General features: G+C 51.8%; 1 protein-coding gene across 2 annotated transcripts in view; it reads left to right on the top strand.

Annotated features, from left to right (window-relative positions):
- TBC1D22B (TBC1 domain family member 22B) overlaps positions 1-23,116 on the top strand; it is an 83,583-nt gene that overhangs the window by 48,913 nt on the left and 11,554 nt on the right. Inside the window, exons 9-13 of one of the 2 annotated variants that reach the window (XM_075555180.1) lie at positions 14,964-15,070; positions 15,544-15,619; positions 19,184-19,311; positions 19,540-19,635; positions 20,542-20,722. In XM_075555180.1, the coding sequence (XP_075411295.1) occupies positions 14,964-15,070; positions 15,544-15,619; positions 19,184-19,311; positions 19,540-19,635; positions 20,542-20,559 (425 nt within the window). In that variant the 3' untranslated portion in view covers positions 20,560-20,722. Of the gene's footprint in view, positions 1-14,963; positions 15,071-15,543; positions 15,620-19,183; positions 19,312-19,539; positions 19,636-20,541; positions 20,723-23,116 lie in introns of those variants that run through there. The other variant, XM_075555179.1, reaches the window with a different exon arrangement.

Genomic DNA, 23,116 nt, shown 5'->3' with positions numbered 1-23,116 from the left:
AAACCATGTTATGGTTGGGGGTTACCACCACACAAAGTGTATGAAAGGGTCGTGGCCTGAGGGAGGTTGAGAACCTCTTGAGTAGGCCAAGGCGAGCTCCAGGGCTCTGGCTGTGCCCTCCTCCTCTCCGATGCTCCCGTCCCTGGCATTGTCCCTTTCGAGAGAAAACCTCATCGCCCCCCTCAGGGTTTCTTTCCAGCTGCGACTCGAGCAGTCGTCCCAAGAGTTGAAGACTTGCCTCTGCTCGTCCTCTGTCGCTTTCCTGAGTCCCGCGTGTTAGGATGCGCGGGAAGGCCCATCTGCCATGGTCTCGTTCCCCACCGGATAGAGAAGCTCATGGAGCAGCCAGCCCTGCAAGGACCACACACATGTTGTCATCCAGGCCCCACTCACCGGACCCGCCTTGTTAGGCAGAGGGCGTGTGGAGCCCTTTGCTGAGGCTCCGGAGGCGGCGGTGCCCATGGCGTTTGGAGGAAGCATGGCAAGGCAGGTGGGTCGTGAGCTGGAGAAGAGGGTGGAGGCCCAGGGAGAAGGAAGGTATAAGACACACCGCTCCGGGGCTGCTGCTAAGGCTCAGAGAGATGCCATTCTGAAAAAGCCAAAGCAAGTACCTGAAAGGAACGCCCTAGCATGTCTGTGGCTGGGGGGCCGGGGGGGGGTCTCTTAAGAAGAATTCTAGTTCAGGACTGAAATGCAGTGTTGAGATGTTCAAGGGAAAACTGAAGAACGGCAATGGAAATGTCTTTCTCTTCAAGTCGGAGCTAGAATTCTGAACTCGTTTAAAGGTGTCAATTTAACGTGAAAAGGCCACTAGCCGTGGACTCAGGAGTACGAGTAAATCTGAGGGTAGGAGACCTTTACTACATGGCTATATCCAGCCGTGACGCCGTTGGTTCCCCCCCCCCCCATCCCTCCACCCAGTTCCGTACCCTTCTGAGGGCAGCGTCTCTGTCTCTGAAGCTCGGGCGCTTGGCTGTACCCCGCGTCAACGAGCGTGTGGACGGCCTCCGGCACTCAGCTCATGTTCCTTCTCAACGTTCTTTGCGCTCCGGCAACGAGGAGCAGTCTGGCAGGGCAAGATGAGGGCACTCGGGTGCATGGGGCCAGGGTTCCCAGAGAGTCTCCCAGGACAGACAGCCCCTGCTCCCGGGCAGAACGAGCAGGTGCGGTGTCATGATGAAACACATTCTCCAGGGCCGCGCTCCTGGCCTTGTCCCCAGCCACACAGCCTTATTTGCTATCATCTCCCAAAGAGAAGTCCCTGGGATTGTCCTGTGCGCGCCCTCGGCGTGCCCTCAGAAGGCCCCCGCTGCCCGCTGGCCTCACCTCTCTGCTCCAAACAGAGCTGGCTCAGCACGTGCCTCGAAAGCCACTGTACTGCGACGCAGAAGCATGCACCAAAGAACTGTCCGCCGCCATCCGCGCACCGTAGTGACACGTTTAAACACCCTTTGTTTGAAACAAACCGTGGGTACGTGGACTAGAACCCAGAGAGCAACGCTCTGTCTTCGATACTGGGCACGTTTACATTGGTAACGTGGAAACAATCCCCAGCAAAAAGGGCAAGGGAGCTAATGAGCGGCACCATCCCTGGTGCCCCCGAAGTAGCAGGAACCAGGGCAGCTCTGGGCGCAAGGGTGTAAGAGCACGCTTGCCCACTCTGGGGTCCGCCGACGCAGAGGCACGAGCAGTTACTCTGCCGCACTGCCCGAGTAGGTCACTTTTGGAGGCAGCTGACTCCTGCTGTCTTACGTGACGTTCTTAAGGGAGCAGTACAGCGGATCTACTGGGATTTGGGGGTTGGTTCTTGTACGAGTGGATCCCTCGGCCCCTGGTTTGAACCCAGCAGCCACTCTGTGGCAGAAGTATGTGGCGTTCTGGCTCCCTAAGGAACCCTATGGACGTTTCTGCTCTGCCCTCCAGGTCCGCTGTGGATTGGAGCCCGCCCGGAGGCGGTGGCTTGGTTTAGGAAAGCAGCCTGGTGGTGCTGGGATGAAGCGCTCAGCTGCTAACCAAAGGGTCAGGGCTTGGAACTCACGCGTGGTTCTGCAGGAGGAGTATGTGGCGCTCTGCTTCCTTCAGGATTGTAGCCCTTGGGGTCAGTCAGATGAGGCCGTTCCGCTTTGGGCGGTGGGGTCGCAAAGAGTCATAATCAACTCGGTGGCAGCAGGTTTTCACAATTGCCGTTTTCTAAAGTTGTACCAAAGATAAGCCTCGCGAAGTGTGAATCCACGTAGTAATCTACCCTCGAAGTCAACTGTTGGCATGAAATCCCCGTAACAGTATGATGACCGGGCAAAATGATCCTTACGGCTGCAGTTCTGCTGATAGGTAGTGGTCTTGTTAGCTGCGATGTATATTGTAATACTGGGCTTCACTCACGTCCTGGCACCCACCTCATGACTGCCTCCAACCCCACTCCAGCCCCAACACACACGGCCTTTGCAGCGAGGACGGCACCCCAGGCTTGGCAGATGGCTGATCCGCCACACCGCCTGACCGGTGGTGCTGTGGCTGCCCCCAGCATCTATGCAAGGAGGGGTGGGCTTGCCTGCCCTTCCTAGGGGTCAGTCTTGGCAGCACTCAGTGTCTCTTCCGAAACAGACTTCTTAAGGGTCTTTGGTACCTGTACCTCCTTCTAGACCTAAGAGAGGTGGGGCCCATTATTACTATCATTGTAAAACACCCATAACAAAAAACGTTGCCATTTTAACTCTTTAAGTAAACGATTTTGTGACACGAATCGCATTCACTGTAGTCTGCAACTACCACCTGGAGCCACTTCCAAAGGTTCTTAATCACTCCAGATAGCCGTCCCTCCTGGACGTGGCCAAGCCCTTGGCTGCATCATCTTCCTGGACCGGTCTCACGAGGGAGGCAGCCTGGCCTCACCGCCCGAGCTCACTGTACCACAGTGGGAAGACCGCAGATCCCTGGGATCCGTGCACTCCTGGAGCATAGCTGGTCTATAGCAGATCTCCTCCTGACCTGTTGTCCCTCACCACCATCACTTTGGTAAGTTAGTACCTGGACTTGCTCCATGTGCTGTGCCATGTTCGTAGTAAAAGAGCTGAAAGGGGAGACACAGCGACTCCCTTCTGAGCACATGGAGAAGTAGGCTCTAGCCAGTCCAGTGCCAGCCCTGAGCCAACTGCTCCTCTAGCAGTTGGTTCTTCGTAGGTAAGCCAGCTGTGCCTGCTTCTAGTGGTGACCGTGCTGGGGTCACTTATGGAGAGATTCCGTCTCGGATACTCTGGTCCCTCTGTAGACCTCAAAGACTCACTTCGAAGACCTTTTGTTGGCGTAGGGAAGTATTATTGATGTGTTCTGAACACACTGAGATTCGGGATAACGGACCGTGTGGTCATCAGCAAAGGACACTGACGAACAGCACGGTTGAAGTGGTGCATGTAAGAAACCCTGTCGAGAAGCTGGGCTCATCACGCGTGTCATATGACATGTCTTTCTTATTTTCAAAGAACGGTGCCTGGGCATTTCTTTCAGTGCAAAATGAAACCAACAACTATGAAAAACACCAACTATCAAAAACACCAACTATGAAAAACACCAACTACCAACTATTAAAAACACCATCAACTATCAAAAACACCAACTACCAACTATCAAAAACACCAACTACCAACTATCAAAAACACCAACTACCAACTATCAAAAACACCAACTACACCAACTACCAACTATCAAAAACATCAACTATCAAAACACACCACCTCTTTCCCCTCTCTTCATAAAACAGTGCAGTGGGATTTTTGTTTCAGGTTTTACTCGGGAGCAGGATGGCAGTGGTGGAACTTTCAGTAGAAGACCTTCCTAGACCTCTGACTATGAGCGCAGTTACGTGTGGGGCATTCCTGTGTATTCCGTTAGGGTTGGCTAGACCGCACATGCTAGGGAGCCCCAGTAAGAGTACCTGGGCAGCTTCCTCTCCAGTGGAGAAGAGCTAAAGCAAGTGGAACAGTGAAGTAAAAGAGTTGAACACAAGATTTCAAGAGGTGACTTGCGAAGATGAAGTAGAGTGTTCACGTGAAATGTGCAAAGACCCAGAGTTAGAAAACCAAAAGGGACAGACACACTTGGCATTTCTGAAGCAGAGAGAACGAGGGAAAACGCCAAGCCTCAAGTCACAATAATGCAGAACCGTGTAGGAAGAATGGAAGCAATACCCAGAGTCATTGCCCAGAAGAATCAGCACCATTTCAGGAGGTACTGAAGGAGAAAGCCCAAGCTGCGCCCAAGTATTAGGCAAAAAAATCCCAGGACTTGATGAAAGACCAGCTGACATGTTTCAACAAATGAAAGCAGAGCTGCTGTAAGTGTTCCCTTGTCTATGCTCAAAAGCAACAAAGCCCACGTGGAAGAAGCACACCTGCCTGTGCAATCATGAGGTGTCCATGGGATCAGGCATCTAAGACCCAGAACAAAATCATACCCAGTGTGAATGGAATGGAGTCCCAATGCCCATCTGTAGACAATTGGACATCCCCTCACAGAGGGGTCACAGGGTGCAGTGTAGCATCTATGAAACACACAACTTCCCTCTAGTTCTTTGGTGCTTCCTTCCCCCAACTATCAGGACCTCAAGTCTACCTTACAAATTGGATTAGACCAGAACATGCACACTGCTACAGATAAGAGACCACAACACAGGGAATCCTGGAGAGAGAAATCCCTCAGGGCCAACAAGGAGAGTAGAGATACCAGGAGGATTAGGGGAAGGTGGGGGGAGAAAAGGGGACCCAATTATAAGGATCAACTTAGAACCCCCTCCCAGGGGGACAAATAATGGAAAAGTGGGTGAAGGGTGACAGAGGACGATGTAAGATATGGAAATAATAATCTGTAACTTATCAAGGGTTCGTGAGAGAGGGGAGGGGAAGAAATGGGGAGCTGATATTGGGCTCAAGTGGGAAGAGAGTGCTTTGAAAATGATGTTGGCATATGTACAAAGGTGTTTGACACACTGGATGAATGTATGGATTTTGATAAGAGATGTAAGAGCCCCCAATAAAAGTATTTTTTTTAAAAAGACAGCACCTGGGCATCAACTGGAAGAGATCCACATTTGTGCCCTTTCCAAAGAAAGGCAGCTCACCAGGGTGCAGAAATGATCCAACAGTATCATGAATACCACACACAAGTCAAGTTTTGCTGAAGATAATTTTAAAATGGATGCAACCATATATCAAGGAATGAAAAGCCTCGTCTTTCTCCTGCAGAGCAGCTACTAGGTTCAAACCACTGATCTTGTGGTTAGTAGCCCAACATGGAATTCAAGCTGGATTCAGAAGCAGATGTAGAATACAGGGTATCATGTTCATGCCAAATAGATATTGACTGGAGGCAGCACACACCCAAAAGTTGTTTGCACGTGCCTTATGGACTCCATGAAGTGGTTCAGCCATGTGGATTATAACGAACGATGGGTACAATTACAAAAAGATGGGAAAGCCAGAAGACTTCATTGTTCTCGTATGCCTGTACCCAGACCACGAGGCAGTTAACGCAGAATGGCTTAAACTCAGGAAAGTGTGCGTCCTTTTACCTTACACAGTCTGTCTGCAGAGCAAACGACTCAACGTGGGGCTATATGAAGAAGCCTGTGTCGGAGGAGAGGACGAGTCTCTAGCCGCCACCTGCAGCATGCAGGTGACACACGTGGTACAACGGAGAGAGACTGGAAGCCTTCGCTGAGGAATAAATATCAAAGACGACAGCGTCCCGTGCGCACTGTGCCTCCTCATCACGTGCAGAAGCCTTGCAGCCGAGCCGGTAAAGCAACATCAGGATAGACCGAAGAAAAGCGAGCGTGTCGAGGATTTTTCTTTTAACTTGGATCCATAACCATTCCCATCGAAGCAGTCAAGTGACCGATTACATCGGGGCAAAGCTGTCACTTGAAGATCAAGGCGCCCCTGACGCCATCCCGGTCTTTCCAGTCACCTCATTGCATCTGAAAAGCGGCCGCGCGTCAAGAAGACGGCACTGGAAAGAATTCGCGATATACTGTGTCAGAAGAGTGGACAGACGCTATAGTGGAGGAAGCTTGGCCAGGGTGGTCCTTAGGAATGAAGATGGCAAAAGTCTGCCGCGTGTGCTTTGGCCACGGCCTTCCTGGAGAAGGACATCGCGCTCGGCCCAGTAGAGAACGACGGGCTCACAGGTAGGAAAACGTCTTCATTGCTCATTACAAGTGCCCAGATAAAGAGCCCTCGGCTCCTAGGGCGCTTTAAGACGTTGCGGATCCAGGCTCCAGCTGAATCCGGACAGCAGGGACAAGAAAGGGAAGGAACGTCCTTTCCGTTTAGGGACACTTCTCACAGCTGTCCCGTCAGGTTTGGGTTTGGATCCCTATTGGCTGCACGTGGTCTGACAGCCACGACAGAAAGCATCATTCTTTACGCCAGGTGGCTAGTACCCTCGTAGTGGTTACGTGTTGGGCTGCTAGCAACGTGGTCAGCAGTTCTAGGCCACCAGCTGCTCTGAGGGAGAAAGGTTAGTCTCACAACGCACCAGGGCAGCTGTACCCTAGCCCGGAGTTCTTCCGTGGCAGCAGCTCCTGCCACATCTCAGAAATGCTAAGAAGGGTTAGTGCCCCTTTCTCTCGCTCCTCCGTATCTGGTCAGCGACAAAGCCCTGGTGGGTGGCCGTCCACCTCAGACTGCCATCGGTCAGGCCTGATGCCTGCAGTGGCCGAGCATGGTGTCCCTTCTCTGGTGTCCCTTTCAGGAGTGTCCTGTGTAGCAGGTTCTTTCGATTGGTAGGCAAGGCCCCATGGGCGGTGCTCCCTGCCTCATCCCTTCAACTCAACCCTCTGAAATGGACGTTCATCATCCAAAGCCTTGTCTGGCACCGTCCTTTCCTCCCCTGAGCTCAGCATCCTTGTTCTTCCTTTCAGACTCCCTGTCATCCCGGAACTCTGCCCCGAGACTTCCCCAGCCCTGCCACTCAGCACTTTCCCACGTCTGTGTGGCACCTCTCTGTCCCTCAGCCACACACTGTGTGACTCGCTAGCGCCGGGGCCCCTTTCCTGTTTGTGTATATGTGTGTCCAAATAGACATTCTACACCAGTCTAGATGACCGCCAGAGTAACAATTTCAATCTGACGCTAGCCTTTCTGGGATTGACCACTAGAGGGCAGGGAACTGCAGTGTTGTGATTTGCCTCTGAGCTAGCCAAGAGCTCTCTGTGATATGGGATGGAGATGGAGTAGCGTCATTCATTCATTCTGTAAACCTGTATTGAGCACCTGTGCTGCCCCGGGAATTCCTCTAGGCACTGAGAACATGGCCATAATCAAAGTTAGACAAAAGTGCCTGCCTTCTGCGTCTAGATATTTAAGAAAAATTCAAACAAATAAGCCTCCGAAAGATTTGTACAAGAATATTTGTAGGCACTTTCTTCATACAAACAAAAACTGGAAATAATCCACATATCCTCTAGAAAAGGGTCCTCAAACTACGGCCCGCGGGTCACATGCGGCTCGCCGAGGACATTTATCCGGCCCGCCGGGTGTTTTTGCCCCATTTTGGTTTTTTACTTCAAAATAAGGTATGTGCAGTGTGCATAGGAATTTGTTCATAGTGGTTTTTTTAAACTACAGTCTGGCCCTTCAGCAGTCTGAGGGACAGTAAACTGGCTCCGTTTAAAAAGTTTGAGGACCCCCTGCTCTAGAGGTAGCATAGATCTTTTTACTGAGGAACAGTACTCAGTAATAAAAAGAACAAATTACTCATAAGTGCAGTAACATGAAAGAATCTCAAAACAACTATATTGACTACAAGAAGCCAGCTACACCCCAAAAAAGTACACATTTTAAGATTTCACTTATGCACAGTTTTAAAAAAAAATGGAAAAGCTCATTTACGGCACTAGAAACCAGAACGGTGGGTGCTTCTAGTGGGAGACTGAGCTGGGACGAGGCCCAAGAAAGCTTTTTTCAGGTTATAGAAATGTTTTCTGTTTAGACTGGGTGTTGTTTTTTGTTTGTTTAACTCTTATTGTTGCAAATATACTGCAGCAGAACATATGCCAGTTTAACAAATTCTCCACATATAATTAAGTGACATGTATGACATTCTTCGAATTCGGCACCCATTCCCTGCCTTCTCTGAGCTGGTCCTCCCCATTAACGTCGCCACCCTGTGCCCTCGGGTTCCTGGGAATCTTTTGAGTTGCTGTTGCCAGTTTGATCCCATAGAGACAGTTCTTACAAGAGCATGATGCTTAATTTAAGGCATATGTTTTTACTGTTAAGCTGAGGGTTTGTTTTTTTTGTTTTAGAAGAGCTAAGGGATTGTTTTGGTTTAAGGTTTCAAGATGATCTCAGAGCAACCAATCTCAAGTATCAGTGGTTCATCATGCCTCCCTGGCTCCCGAGATCCCATGAGAATTTGAAAGTCTGTTCCACATATTTCCCATTTTAATCAGGATCCTCCCAGGGATTCTTCAGTTATAGTGACTGAGTGCCAACCATCCAGTTCTAGTTACATGGGATTTGTTTGTTTTTTTTTAATGAATCATTTTATTGGGAGCTCTTACATATATTATAACAGTTCTTCATTGTTAAATCAAGCATAATTTTACAATTGCTACCACATCATATTTTTTTAAAACCACAGATGTATACATGTGTCAAAACTTCGGGAACTATGTACTTAAGTGCATGTAGTTTTACTGTATATGTTATACATTTTGTTTTATTTTTTTTAATCTCCTTGAGCTTATAAATGAAATCCAGATAAGTGACTTCCTAGAGAGAGTAACTGGATTAATGGTTTCTTGGGAGCATGGCAGGGTCAGTTTCGAGAACTAGGGAGCTAAGAGGAAGGAGTACAAGAAAGAAGACAATGTTCTAAAATTGATTGTGGTAGTGATTGTACAACTCTTCTTGATATGATTAAACTATTAAATTGTATGATACATGGGTTATGTCCCAATAAAACTGTTTAAAATAAAATTTAAAAAAATAAAATCTTTAAATGCTTAAGTTCTGATTAGCAGAAACAGGTAAACTATTGCATTCCTGGCAGGGCTGGGAAGGGGGACAGGCTGCCATGACATACAGAGTGGTGAGCCAAGAACTGAAAGAGGTGAGAAAGGGGAGCCCTGCTATCATTCTTGATTACAGAGAAAGAGGGTTCCTGGTAAATAGCCTCCCTACAGACTGTCCCCCAAGTCCATGCTTGCAATCTTGGTGGGCGTCTTTCTCCACCCCATGCCTGGCCCATTGCAAGTGATGTCTGCTCCGCCATTGCTGTTCCTCCCTGTCCGGGGAGGTGGGAAGTTGAAGATGAGACTAAACAATTTTCCAGAGCCACAGTAGAGTGTCAGTATTGTCCCAAGAAGATACTGCTGCTTCTTTTTTTTTTTAATTGTGGTAAAATATGAAGATCCTTTCAAAAGTTCTTGGGAAATTATATTGTCTTTCAGTTTAGCTTTTCCACACACTTTTTGAAGACCCTTAGATGGACAACATAAGCAACAACAACTATATATCTATGTATCTATCTATATCTATGTCATCTTCTCACACATAATTCTAGTCCCGATCCAAGAACAGTTAGTTCTTGTGACATGGCCCTACTGGATACTCACTCTCATGAAGAGATCACTGAAGATGTGGGTGCTTTAGCAAGGTGTTGTGAAGAAACTAGATGGAGCCTGGCTGTCCCAAAGAATAGCATCTACGCTTGTCTTACCGTGAACAGCCATCCAAGTGAGGTGTCAGCCAAATCCACATAGAAGAAGCACACCTGCCTGTGTGTCCAAGAATAATACATCATAAAATCCAAACCGAGACAAGGGAACAGTATCAGGGTTTAAATTCCTAAGACCTGGTTTCCAGAAGACTCTGGATGACAGTGGAAGCCCAGATTCATTTTCAGGGTCCCCACATGTGTAAGTCTCCAGTGAACCCCCACTGACAATAGCTGAAGGTTGTGAACAGCCTTACTATCAGACGTAGGGCACTGTGAATTCGATTATGGTAGACACAGGTTAAAATTACCTCCCTTTTGACCCATGTTTCAGTCGTTCATTTTTTTTTTCAATTGAGATCTTCCTGTTTGTCATTGTTGGGTTTGTTTGTGTTTCATATGATTTTCTGTGTATGGAGTCCAGGATAGGTAAATCTATCTGCAGTCCCTGGATGAATAACTAACCAGGGGCCTTGCCCAGGAGACTGGGGGGAAATGGGGAGCTACAAGCAGTGAGTACGGAAAGACATGTTCTTACATGGAGGTGATTGCACGACTCGCCTTAGTGTGATGGGACTGCTGTCTGATATGTGGATTAGACGCCAGGAGAGCGCACTGAACAGCTTGCTGTCTTACGCATGCAGTTTGGTGACGTGGATTGCATTCATTCACCAGGTTGTGTAATTACCACCACTACCCATTTCAATACTTCAAACAGAAGCCCAGCACTCCTTAAGATAGCTCCCCATTCTGCCCCTTCCCACCACCCAGCTCCTGGCAGCCCCTTATAAACTCGGGTCTCTACACATTTGCCTATTCTAGACATTTCTCGTAAGTAGGAGTGTACAATATTTGCCCTTTGGTGCCTGCCCGATTTCACTCTGTGCAGTGTTTATGGTTCATGTTGTAGTATGTATCCGGACTCCATTTCTTAATGTGTGATACTATCCCGTGTATCTGTATAGAGTAAATTTTGTGTATCCCTTCACCTGTTGACGGCCGCTTAGCTCTTGTGCATAGTCCTGCCGTGAACGTTGGTGGCCCCAGTGTCTGTTTCGTGCCTAAGGAGTGGGTACCTCGGAGGGGAATGACTGGGCTCCGTGGCAAGTGTGGCTTACACTTTCTGATGGACAGCCAGGCTGGGTTCCTCTTACATCGATCACCCTTTTTGTCTCGTTTTGTTTTCGCGGTCAGCTTTATAGTGAAGTGGGATGGACATTGAGGAAAGTGCATTTCCCCCAAAGAAGCAGGCCTGTCTGAGCACCACCCACACCAAGACCTGGGACATTTCCACCCTCCAAAGGCTCGCTGTGTCCCCTCAGCTGGCAGCCCGTACCCCCTGCTCAGCTAGGGTATCTACTTTCCTGGCTTCCAGCAAACACGCAGATTCGTTTTACCTGTTTCTAAACCGTATATAATTAAACCATCCAGTTAGGATACTCCACTTCCCACTTCAATGCTGTTGGTTTGCAAGGAGCTAAGGAGCAGTTGGTGAGGAGTTCTTGAGCACCCAGCCCTTTGGGAATCCCGTCCCTCTCCTTAGCTGCCCTCCAGATGGCTCTCGTGGGACCGCTGGGGAGCAGGTGGGGCCCTTGCCCGCAGCAGCAGCCATCTCTGAGGCCACACGCTCGGAGCCGCTTCCCACTGACGCTTGGGAGCCGCATCGGTTTAGAGTTCAACATGATGCAACGATTTAATTGTGTGGTATGTGAATTAGATGCCAGTGAACCTTTTTATTTATTTTTTTTAACTTGCCATTTTGGGCATATAATCCCATGACATTGATTGCATTCAGCATGTTGTGTAGTTCTCGGTGGGGTGTCCAATGTTGGGTTCCCTGTATCATGAGAGGAGGCAGTTATCCCAAGGCAAGTTGTGGCTTGTCATCTCAGGGACCGCAAGACCTAGCCTGCTGTCTCCCAAGCAGTGAGCAGGGGCGCTCCTCATTGGACTCATTTGAACACTTGTAACAGAACAGAAGTGAGGTCATTGACACCGTCCACATGCTTGGACCTACGTGAGGAGCCTCTCTGCCAGTGACATTGGCATAGCCGGGTCTCTGTGGGTGACCTTTGGGCAGGGCCAAGAATGTAAGTGTGCTAGGCCTTGCTTTCCTGCTGCCCCCGTAATCTGAACGCTCTCAGAATCTGGGGTCCTGCAGCCAGGCCCAAGAGACTGAGTCAGCCAGCAGCACCGTTTTATCTGTTAACGAGATGAAACAGTCGTCCAGGAACCTGAGTGAACTCAATGGTTGTCCGGTTATTAAGTTCATTTTAACCAGGGGTCGCACCACACGTATCCACTGAGGCTGGTCCTGGCTGAGTAGTGTTCAGCCAGAGTTCTCTTCCAGGTCCAGTTGGACATGTGCTCGTGGTCCCTCCCCTGGTTGACAGGCGCAGGGCCAGGAAGGGCTCTAGAGCCTGCATCTCAGGCCAGCACGCCTTTCCTGACGCAGGCTGAGACATGATTCGCAAGACAGAACCACCTCCCTCCGGGTCTCTCCCCTGCAGCCACCTCAGAGTAAGCGTTCGCTCCGACCTTCTCCCTGGACCAGCGGCCTCCTCCTCAGAGACAGCACTCCTCACCCTCCCGTCTTGGTCAGGCAGGCTGACTTGGCCTCTCCACCCTCTTCCGGATTGTGGTGTGGGTCCTGCCACGGCGACTCCCACCGAAGACTCGTCTGCAAGCGCCCCACAGCTCGCCCCCAGCAACCTATTGATCCACCAGACCATCAGGCACTGCCTCCATGCCTTTCCCAGAACACCTTTCCCAGCTGAAATGGCTTCATCTCTGCGCTTTGACGTTCTTTAGCCATATGGCTGAAAAGGTTTATCGTATTTCAGTTTACTTTTGTGGTCACGAAATAATATTTATGCAAGGTATTCTAGTGAGTCCAGCTTTTGGGGAAAAAAAAGGCGGGGGGGAGGCACGAGTCAGATAAAATGCAGGCTTTGGAAAAGAAAAACACTGCCCATAATCTAATGTTTGAACTTGCAGTGGATTGGGTGCAGGCCCAGCACCGAAGGGCCTCAGAACTAGCCCACGAAGCTCAAAGGAAACCCGGCGCTGGTTGTGGTAGCTCAGTATCATTAGCTGCATTCACAGTGCCAGGTGTGGCTGCCGAAAACACCGTGTAATAAGTGCTTCCACTAGGAAAACGGGAAATGACATTGCTAAGGTGCATACATAGACTACCTGGATTCTGAGTACCTGCGAGCCTCCTGTCGAAATCTGCTGCTGCTTGTGGGTGGGAAGCGGCAGCACAGACACATGTGACTTTTCTTTTTTGTACCCCAAAGTAGTGTGCCCCTCTTTTTTATCTGATTGTAAAAATTATGTTTCTAGAATTTCTGAAGTCTTAAAGTAATAAATTGCGTACCCCACCCCTCACCTAGGAATAAGCAACCTAAACCTGGGTGCATTTCATCTTTCCGCTGTGCTTACATCATTACCGTATGTGTACTGGTTCTGATAGCCCATAATAGTGGTGCCTTGCTCTTCCCCATAACTCCATGACATACTTCCCCATATCAGTCCCTCCTCATGACAAGCTCATCTAAAATCACTGTTGTGCCCACCAGACAGTGTCATTAGAACCTTGCGCATCTAACCGCCACTGTGCTCCTGGGTTCCTCTCGGGGCCACAACTTCACCCAAAGGCTTTGATTTTGTTGTGCGGCCCTTAGTGTTCATAAAAAATGGCTCTCTGATAAACCCCTCAGGACCAATATTGAGAGTTGCCATACCAGGAGGGGAAGGGAAAGGTGGGGGGAGAAAGGAAACCAATCACAATGATGTACCTATAGCCCCCTCCCAGGGGGACAGACAACAGAAAAGTGGGTGAAGGGAGACATCGGTCGGTGTAAGACATGAAAAAAATAATTTCTAAATTATCAAGGGTACATGAGGGAGGGAGGGGGAAATGGGAAGCTGATGCCAAGGGCTCAAGTAGAAAGAAAATGTTTTGAGAATGATCATGGCAACAAATGTATAAATGTGCTTGACACAATGGTGTATGTACGGATTGTGATAAGAGTTGTATGAGCCCCCAATAAAATGATTTTTCTAAATAGCTCTCTGAGCAGGATGACCGTCTAGGTGGCACATGGTCAGCAGGAGGGTAGGGGGCATGGGATTTTTGCCATGCGTGGAAGGGAAGGGCTGAGTTCTGAGTGCATTTTGTCAGATGTCTGTCTCTCTGCACCACAAGAGACGGCAGTGAACTTCCCGTGTTCAGAACAGGGCTTGTGGGTCTAAGGAGGAAAGCTGCCCTTGCTGCCAAACTCCAGGGCCTGAACGTTTCCATGCAAAACCTGTGGGTTGCAGAAGCCCTACCTTGATGGACAAGGAGATCCTTCCTTCCTGGGCCCTCTTTCCTGCAGGAGGAAGAACAGGGAGGAACTCTCTCCTGTTGGATATGGGAGTTTCCACGAGAAAAGGAGACGCTGTTCATTTGGCTTAAGAGAGAAGCCATGGCTGACCAGGCATGGAATATGCCAGATAAACAGAATCCGTGGATAGGTGTGCAGAGGGCGGAACTCTAGGCAACTTTGCAGGCCCTCTGTGCCCTGTGCTCTCAGTGACTCTCCGAACTGGGCCGTGTGCTGCGCTGTGGCATTCCTCAGCCACGCCGGTCTCTGGAAGCTCTCCTTGTTGGGTATCCACTGTGGTGGGTGGTCTACAGAACCCATCCTGGGAAAGCCCAGACTGGTGGAGTTAATCCTAGACGCACGGGTTTGGGCCTTCTTCCTTCATTTCCTCCTCCTCACTCCGGAGTGCCGAGACAGCAAAGCGGCCTTCTCAGGACTGGGGAACCACTTCCTTCAAATGAACCAGTGCGGCTGCTTGATTCCAGCTCTCCCCACTACATGGAGCGCCACTGGACGGTTCACTGCACGTCTGAGATGAGGATGTGTGCATACCGTCTCCTTGGGATTAAGCAGGGGGCCTGGCTGACCTTGTTCTAATGGGAGGAGGACATGCTGAGGCAGGGAAGAGATGTTGGGTCCAGCAGACTGGTGTATGAGTGGCCCGCTCCGTGTTGAGTTGAAATCCTCATGACCTTCCAGGGACACGTCTTGCCCGCCTGCCAAGGGGAGGAGAGGGGCAGCCCGTCGTTCCTTGGCAGCTGGGTAGCCTGGTTCTCCCCTGGCCTTAACGGACTCCTTTGAAGACACCAGACTCTATCTTTCTCTCTCCGTTTTTTAGATAAGACCTCTGGACTTTCTTCACCTTTTGTTTTACAGAAGAGGATGTGGAGAACTTTGATGTGACCAACTTGTCTCAGGACATTCTGCGAAGCATTGAAGCCGACAGCTTTTGGTGCATGAGCAAGTTGTTAGATGGAATCCAGGTGAGCCGGTCCCGCCCACCTGCGTGCACCTCCCAGGAGGCCTTTGCTTTCCTTATTGTCCTTGTTCACCAGACAGGGGCGTACACACCTCGCGTGGCCCTCCTCCGTTTGTCTGGTCTGCCCATCTCTCTCCCTGGCCCTGGCCTGGCAAGCTCTCACAAGGTGATGGTCTAGCAGCTCTGGCATTTACGGAGCTCTCCCCTGTTGCCCTGGCTGCGATGTCTTCAGAGGATGCCCCTCCTCTCTGCTGTGCAGGGAACCACACGGACCCACCTCCAGCAGGTGTAGCTCTGCCAGGCTTGCCCCCCGGCTCTCATGCTGGTTGATTACTTTGTTCCCCAAATCCCGGGCAGCAGCTGTTGGCACCAGCTGTGGAACTACAGCGTGCGCTTTCGTGTGCAATTTGGTGAACCGGGGGGTAGAAGCACAACTGCCTGGCGCCCTGCTTATCCTGGGCTTCGTGTCATTTTCAGGATAACTACACCTTTGCACAGCCGGGGATCCAGAAGAAGGTCAAGGCCCTGGAAGAGCTTGTCGGCCGAATCGATGGTAAGTTCGCAGGAAGAGGCATTCCTACACTGTGATTCTGATGTGAAGCTGTTAGGCTTGTGGGGTCCTTGCCTAAGCCACCCTCCTACCTGTCACCCTTCCTCATCCACTCCCTGCTGTAGGCAGCCTCCCCCCCCCCCATCCTTGCACATCTCAACAGGATGTGAAATGAGAACTCGGCTGATGTCTCCAAGTCCACTCTCCGTGGAGTCACCGGCTCCATCACTTGTCCTTCAGCACCACTCTACAAATTCACCCAGCTTCCCCATTTCCCTAGCCATGGCTCTGTCCCCGTCATTCCTGGGTTTCCCCAACTTCCCCCTTGAAGAACCCACCTCCTCCACACTCTCCTCTCCCAGACCATCCCTTACACACCCCCGGGCTGCTCTTTCTGAAGCCCCGCCCGTCACGACCCTCTTCCGTGGCTCTGGGGTTGCTCTGAGTGTCACATCCGCCTTGTTCTCCTGGTGGTGATGGAACTCGGGACTCCCAGGCTTGACCCAGGCAGGACCCTCCAGTCCTCCTGTGGGGCGCCAGCAGCTCCCTCTGACCTCGTGTGAATGCAGGCATTAGAGGATCAGGGGGCATTGCCGGCATTTTCCCTTGGCTCTGGTCGCTAGAACTAAAAGGACTTTGGGAGAGAAGCCCACGGAAAGAAGTCAGAATAAGCTGCCTCTTCTGCTAAGTGGTCGCTCCTGCCCCAGTTCTCTGTGACTCCCCCAGCCACACACCAGCTGGCCCCCCTCACCTTCTGCTTTTCCCACTCGGGGCGTTTGCTCCCTCCAGTCAGGTTTTCTGAATTCGCATACAAGGTGCACCTTTTTCTGTTTTCCCCAAGTTCTCTTTTCCTGAAAGTCCTTGATTTGTCACGCTCACGTAAGCGTCCTTTGACGACTAAGGAGCTCAAGTCCCCAGCTCGTTTGCTTACTCCTAGTTTCTTTGTATCTACGCTGTCCACACGATGTCTCTTATCTCCAGTATTCTCTGCCCCTGACCCGGCTGTGACACTCCCGCCCGTCCCCCCAACAACTGCCGGCTCTCTGGGCCTCTCAAGACGCCCTCCTGCAGACTGATCCAGGCGACAGGCAGGCAAGGACAAGCCCAGCAGTCAGATGGTCCCAGACAGCAGAGGCTGTGCTCGCTGCCGTTTTCTGCCCGCCGATGCTTTTCTTTTTCTTTCCCCCAAATCACTTTTTTTTTTTAATTTTAACAATTTATTGGGGCTCATACAATTCTTTTCACAGTTCATACATATACATACATCAATTGTATAAAGCACATCTGTACAGTCTTTGCCCTAATTTTTTTCTCTTTTCTTCTTTTACATTTTATTAGGGACTCATACAACTCTTACCACAATCCATACATATACATACATCAATTGTATAAAGCACATCCATACATTCCCTGCCCCAATCATTCTCAAGGCATTTGCTCTCCACTTAAGCCCCTTGCATCAGGTCCTCTTTTTTTTCCCCTCCTCCCTCCCCCTTCCCCCCTCCCTCATATGCCCTTGGTAATTTATACATCGTTGTTTTGTCATATCCCCCCAAATCACTTTTTTTATAATTTTATTAGGGGCTCATACAACTCTTATCACAATCCATACATGCATCAACTGTGTAAAGCATATTTGTACTTTCATTGCCCTCATCATTCTCAAAACATTTGCTCTCCACTTAAGCCCCTGGCCTCAGTTTCTCATTTTTCCCCTCCATCCCCACTCCCCCCTCCCTCACAAGCCCTTGATAATTTATAAATTATTATTTTGTCATAACTTGCCGTGTCCGACGTCTCCCTTCACCCACTTTTCTGTTGTCTGTCCCCCAGGGAGGAGGTCACATGTAGATCCTTGTAATCGGTTCCCCCTTTCCAACCAGCCCTCCCTCTTCCCCCCCAGTAACGCCACTCACACCAGTGGTCCTGAAGGGATCATCCACCCTGGATTCCCTGTGTTTCCAGTTCCTATCTGTACCAGTGTACATGCTCTGGTCCAGCCAGACTTGCAAGGTAGAATTGGGATCATGATAGTGGGGAGGGGGGAGGAAGCATTTAGGAACTAGAGGAAAGTTGTATTCTTCATCGGTGCTACATCGCACCCTGACTGGCTTATCTCCTCCACTAGACCCCTCTTCCAGGGGATCTCCAGTGGCCGACAAATGGGCTTTGGGTCTCCATGCACTCCCCCGTCATTCACTATGATAAGGTTTTTTGTTCTGATGATGCCTGATACCTGATCCCTTCGACACCTCGTGATTGCACAGGCTGGTGTGCTTCTTCCATGTGGGCTTTGTTGCTTCTGAGCTAGATGGCCGCTTGTTTACCTTCAAGCCTTTAAGACCCCAGACGCTATATCTTTTGATAACCGGGCACCATCAGCTTTCTTCGCCACCCCCAAACCATTTTATTGAGAGAAAATAAAGATATTATACATTCCATAGTTCAATCACATCAAGCAGGATCCTATAATTACTACACTAGCCCTTTTCAAAACATTCTCTTCCTTCTTGAACTCCCTGATATCAGCTCCTTGTTACCCTCCCCTCCCCCACTGGACCCTCTGGGAACCTGTGTTCTACTTGCTGCCTCTCTAGGTTCATCAGTCCTAGGTTTCATGTGCCGGAAAACATGTTTTTAATGCCCTTACAAAGGCCTGAAAACTAAAGATTTGGTGCTGTAAAATAGCGGGCTTGTCAGTGTACAGATCTCTATCCATTTTTAGTAAAAAGTAAAAATCCCCCCTCTCCATGAAATCCAACTCCCTGGAAGTGACTATGGTTAACAGTTCTTCCCAAAAAGGTGCATTGAGGGTTTATTGCCTGCCAAGTGCTATTCTAACGGCAATACTTGCATTTTCTTACTGGACTGTCCTCAGACCCCTGAGGAAAGAATGACTGCCCTCATTGTACAGACGGGGAATGCCGAGCAGGACGATGATTCAGAAACAAGCAGACAGACAAACACAAGGCTGCTAAGCGCTCTTTGAAGCGCTGAGCTGACAGTAGACGGGGGACCAGGGGGACTGGGTAGTTTGGGGGTGGAAGTTAATAGCAGGGAGTTGGCGTTTCCCACTGAAAGCCCTTGGCGGTGAGTCACTGTCCACTTGCAGTGCTTAAGGACCTGCTGGCCAGCCATCTGTTGGGGAAGCCGCAGAGGGATTCCTCACCAGTGGGAGGATGGCCAAGGTGCCCTCCAAGGCGCTTTGTGCTTCTGGTTCTTTCTCTGATGAGGAATAAGGGGAGGCAGCCAAGTGAGCCTTATGGCTCCTGCTTTGGGGCCAGAAGAGCCCTGGGAAGGGGGCAGGGCACCTCGCATGCAGAGATGGGAGGTTGGCATCGTTCCAGGGTGGGGAATGTGCTCATCTACCCACCAGGCAGGGTTGCTCTGCAGTGTGGAAACCAAATGCAAAGAGAAGTCAGGTGCCTGTTTGCCCCCACCTCCCCCCATGCCCTGGGTCACCATCACCCCCACCCGAGCCCCGGGGTAGCAGGGAGATAAGATACGAAATGAAACGGCCAGTGTGTGGCGCCTGTGCACTGGGACCAATTGCACTTCCTGTTTCAGAGCAGGTGCACAGGCACTTCAGGAAGTACGAGGTGGAATACCTGCAGTTTGCCTTCCGCTGGATGAACAACCTGCTCATGCGGGAGCTCCCCCTGCGCTGCACCATCCGCCTGTGGGACACATACCAGGTACGAGGCGGCCCCAGGCCGCTCTGTGCCAGGCTACACGAGTTGCCCGGCACCCTGCCCTGGCGCGGAGTACAGCTGGGAGAAGGCCTCCTGCCTTGGCGTCATGGCCAGGGACTGACGTCATGGGCAGGGGTGGCCACCCCCAGGAGGACGGGAGCCTTCCAAGAAGGCTGGAGTCCGCTCCTTATCAGAACCTGGGGACGTGTAATCTGTGTTTTCCCTTCCCAGTCTGAACCGGAAGGGTTCGCCCACTTCCACCTCTACGTGTGTGCAGCCTTCCTGATCAAATGGAGGAAAGAGATCTTGGACGAGGAGGACTTCCAGGTGAGTGGCCAGGCCCTCAGAACAAGCATCGGAGTGAGAGTTCGCCCACTTGAGGGGCAGCCCCAACAGATGGGCCCAGAGCAGGTAGCTGCCTGGGAAGCGCAGAGAACAGGTGCTTCGGTGAAGGTGTGGACCCGCCTCGCTGGCAAGATGTCAGGAGTCAGGGTTCTTGCCGTAGGGAGGGGCATCAGTGGGGCAGGACCAGGCCAGTCACCGGGGGCTGGTGTTCACGGACTGGGCAGGCCAGGAAATGAAGCAGCAATGCGTCTTCTCAGAGCTGACGCTCTAGGTCAGCAATGACCCTTTCTCAGGGGTCGCCCGATTCATCACAGTAGCAAAATGACAGTGATGAAGTAGCAACGACAATATTGTTACGGTTGGGGAGTAACCACCACATCAGGAACTGTATGAAAGGGTCGCGGCATGAGGAAGGTTGAGAACCACTGCTCTAGGCTCACCAAGAAGGTGACCTGTGAGGAAAGGCTTGGGGATGGGGAGGGAGCCTTCCTGGCAGCCGCCCAGGGTGAAGAGTGTCCCGGCAGCAGTGTGCTTGGTGGCTGAAAGTACCCTGATGGAGGCCACTGTGGCCAGGACAGAACCATGCAGAAGGAAGGGGTGAGCTCAGAGGTGACAAGAGATCCATCACTGCCTTCGTGCCAGCACAGGCACCTTGGCTTCCACACCGAGAGAGAAGACGTGCTCAGGTCTTGAGCAGAGGAGGGCCGGAATCTGCCTTCAGTTTGGAAGGATCACTCGGGCCTCCCTGGAGGTGTGGGTGAGGGTGGAAGCAGGGAGCCCCCCAGGGGAGACGACTGAAGTCTTCCAGGCGAGCGACAGGAGTGGCGTGGACCAGGGTGGTGGCAGTGGGACGTGTGAGAGGTGATTTTGAATCTCTCTTGAAAACAGAGCTTCCGGGCTTCCTGACAAACTGGGTGCAGGAAAAGAAAGGACGGGACGGGACGAGGAGGCCCTAGGAGCCTCACATGCACCCGAGACGACCCAGAGCGCAGTTGGGGGCAGAGTGGATTGAAAGGCCATTCGCCATGCAGAGAGATCCCTCTGGGGGCTGGAGATCAGCAGCCAGGCATAGCCTGGACACACAACCCTCGGGGAATCCCCTCCACCTTCCTGAGCTCATCTGAGTTGGGTGGTAAGTAAAGCCAGGCGCACCGGAGGAGACAGCCCAAGCCAGTGAGTGCGCAGAGGAGTGGGGCCTGTCCCTTGCTCACGCCTCCAGGGGGGAAGCCACAGAGGAGAGGTGGGTGGAGCAGAGGAGGCCAAGTGGACTGGCCAGTGAGGGCCCGGCGACCTGGAAGGAGGAGACTTGCCGTGGAGGAGACTGTGAGGGACAGGTGTAAATGTGCCTGCCCCCCACGCACACACACACCACACACTCCAAATGGGCAAATGGGCGTTGGAGAGCGGTTGCTCATGCCCTCGGAGGGGAGGAGGAAGCTCGTGTCTAAGAACTGGTACGTTTCTGAACTCTTGGAGAGTTAGTGGGGGTGGCTGGATGGACACTCGCTTCTGATTTCAAGGCGGGGCGGGCAGGGGCAGGGGCAGCCCGAGCAGATGGAGTGTCTGTCTCCATTCCTGTGAACGGCCTGGGTGTTTTCTCCGCGGGCTTCCCGAGCAGGCCTTCTCTGTAACTGGTGGTTGGTGGCCCTAGAACAGAGGCCCTCGCAGCAGGGAGATGGGCAGGCAGGCCCCGACTTGCCCAAGTCAGAACTTTGGAAGAAAGAGGAGCGGGCAGGAGTGGCGTCTGTGTGCGGACGCTGGTGGCGGTCGTGTGGCTGCAGGCCGCTGATGCAGAGCCCCTGCTCCTGGCCGCCAGCAGTGTGTGTGACATCCTGGCATCAAGGAAGGTGAGGAGCTGCGGCGGCCAGGTGCCGGGCGGGGGGAGCTGCCAATTGTGATCACGTGGTTCAGGTGGAGCCGTATCCGGAGAGCGTGGCGTGTAATTCGGTTACCATGCGCCGGGCCCAGACAGTCGTCTGTCATAATAGTGCTTCCCAGCCTCGCTCAGGAAGGTGGAGGTGATTCCCGGAACGGCTCTTAGCACTTCACAGAAGCGCCAGAGCCGCGGATGCACTGGGCTCTGACGCCACAGCTGCGTCAGGCCAGGAGATGCTCCTCTACTGGGTAGCACATCGGTTAACTGATGGACCAGGGTCTTTCCAAAAGGGCCCAAGGAAGCGCCTCGGGGGCTCACATCTCAGTCATCCTACTTGTCGGGGTCCCTCCCTGGACTTCAGACGAAATAGAATGAGTGGGCAGCCACACTGGATAGCCCCCCAAGGATCCCCCCAAAATTCTCTGATAGGAAAAGCAGCAGTGGGCCTGGCGGGGTCGGGATGGACAGAGCTAGAAGCTCGGCACAGGTGTGAGGAGCAAGGCCAAAGAGCATCATGTCGCAGCCAGGCACACTGCGAGATCGTAGGCCCGGTTCTCAGGAGAAGAGAGGCACAGCCATCCTAGCAGCCATCTGTCATTCGGAAAATGGCTGGGATCGGGAAACGCCACAGAGCCCCATCCCGGGAGAGAGACGTGGGGTGCCATTGAGTGTTGTGAAGACAGATCAGCCAAAGCAGCTGCAGAGATAGAAGTGGGTGTTGTGGCCATTTCGGCAGGCCTGGGAAGAGAGCGAGGTGGGAGGGGCGTCATCACCCTCCCTCCCCCCTCGGTCAGGGGCTACACAGCATGAGGGAGGGGCTACGCCAGTGTCTCTGCACTTCACTGCTGGGGCCTCAGACCATCCTGCCCCTCCAGCCGGCCCACCCAGAGCAAGCAGCTGGAGACACAGTGCCTCCCCTAGGACAGTTCTGAGGGCTAGACAGATGGATGCATGAGATGAGCGCCTCGCCCTCCACGCCGTGAGCTCGTCATCCTGATTAATGTGCTCCCAGGTCTGGGAAGCAGGAAAAGCGAGTGAGAACCTGTGGAGCCCGCCTCTCGACGATGTCCATCGTCACCTCCCTTCACCTCCCTGCGTGAACCGCGCCAGGCCGCTGTGCGGGCTGCAGAGGCAGCGTCGGGAAGCCGGGCAGTGCCCTAGCTGTGGCAGCTCCCCCAGAGGGAAGAGGCCTGCTGCTTGCCTCCTGGCCAAGCAGCCATCAGGGCTCACTGCCTGGGAGAGGGGACTGAGAACCGACCGTGCAGGAGCCCATGAGGAGGTCCCCTCCTGAGACCCCAGCAGGGAACGTGAGGCATGTCTGTGCGCAGGGACTTTATGGCAGAGTGGCGGGCTGCTCCCGTGACAGCAGGACCCTTAGCAATTCTGTCCCTCAGTCTGGGCCGATAGGATGCCCCGTGGTGGTGATGGTGATGTTAGGTTGATGAAATGACTGGGGGCCTCAGAATGGTCGGATGCTAGCAATTTCATAAGGATCAATGGAGTAATAGCTAACTGGTACACTATTCAGAATGCTTGTCTGGGTTAATTCATCTCATCCTTAAAGCAATCCTATGAGGTAGATTGGGA

This window comes from Tenrec ecaudatus, chromosome 7, assembly GCF_050624435.1.
Source record: "Tenrec ecaudatus isolate mTenEca1 chromosome 7, mTenEca1.hap1, whole genome shotgun sequence".
Classification (NCBI taxonomy): domain Eukaryota; kingdom Metazoa; phylum Chordata; class Mammalia; order Afrosoricida; family Tenrecidae; genus Tenrec; species Tenrec ecaudatus.
The sequence above is the reverse complement of the archived record's forward strand: the minus strand, read 5'-3'. Positions and strand labels throughout refer to the sequence as shown.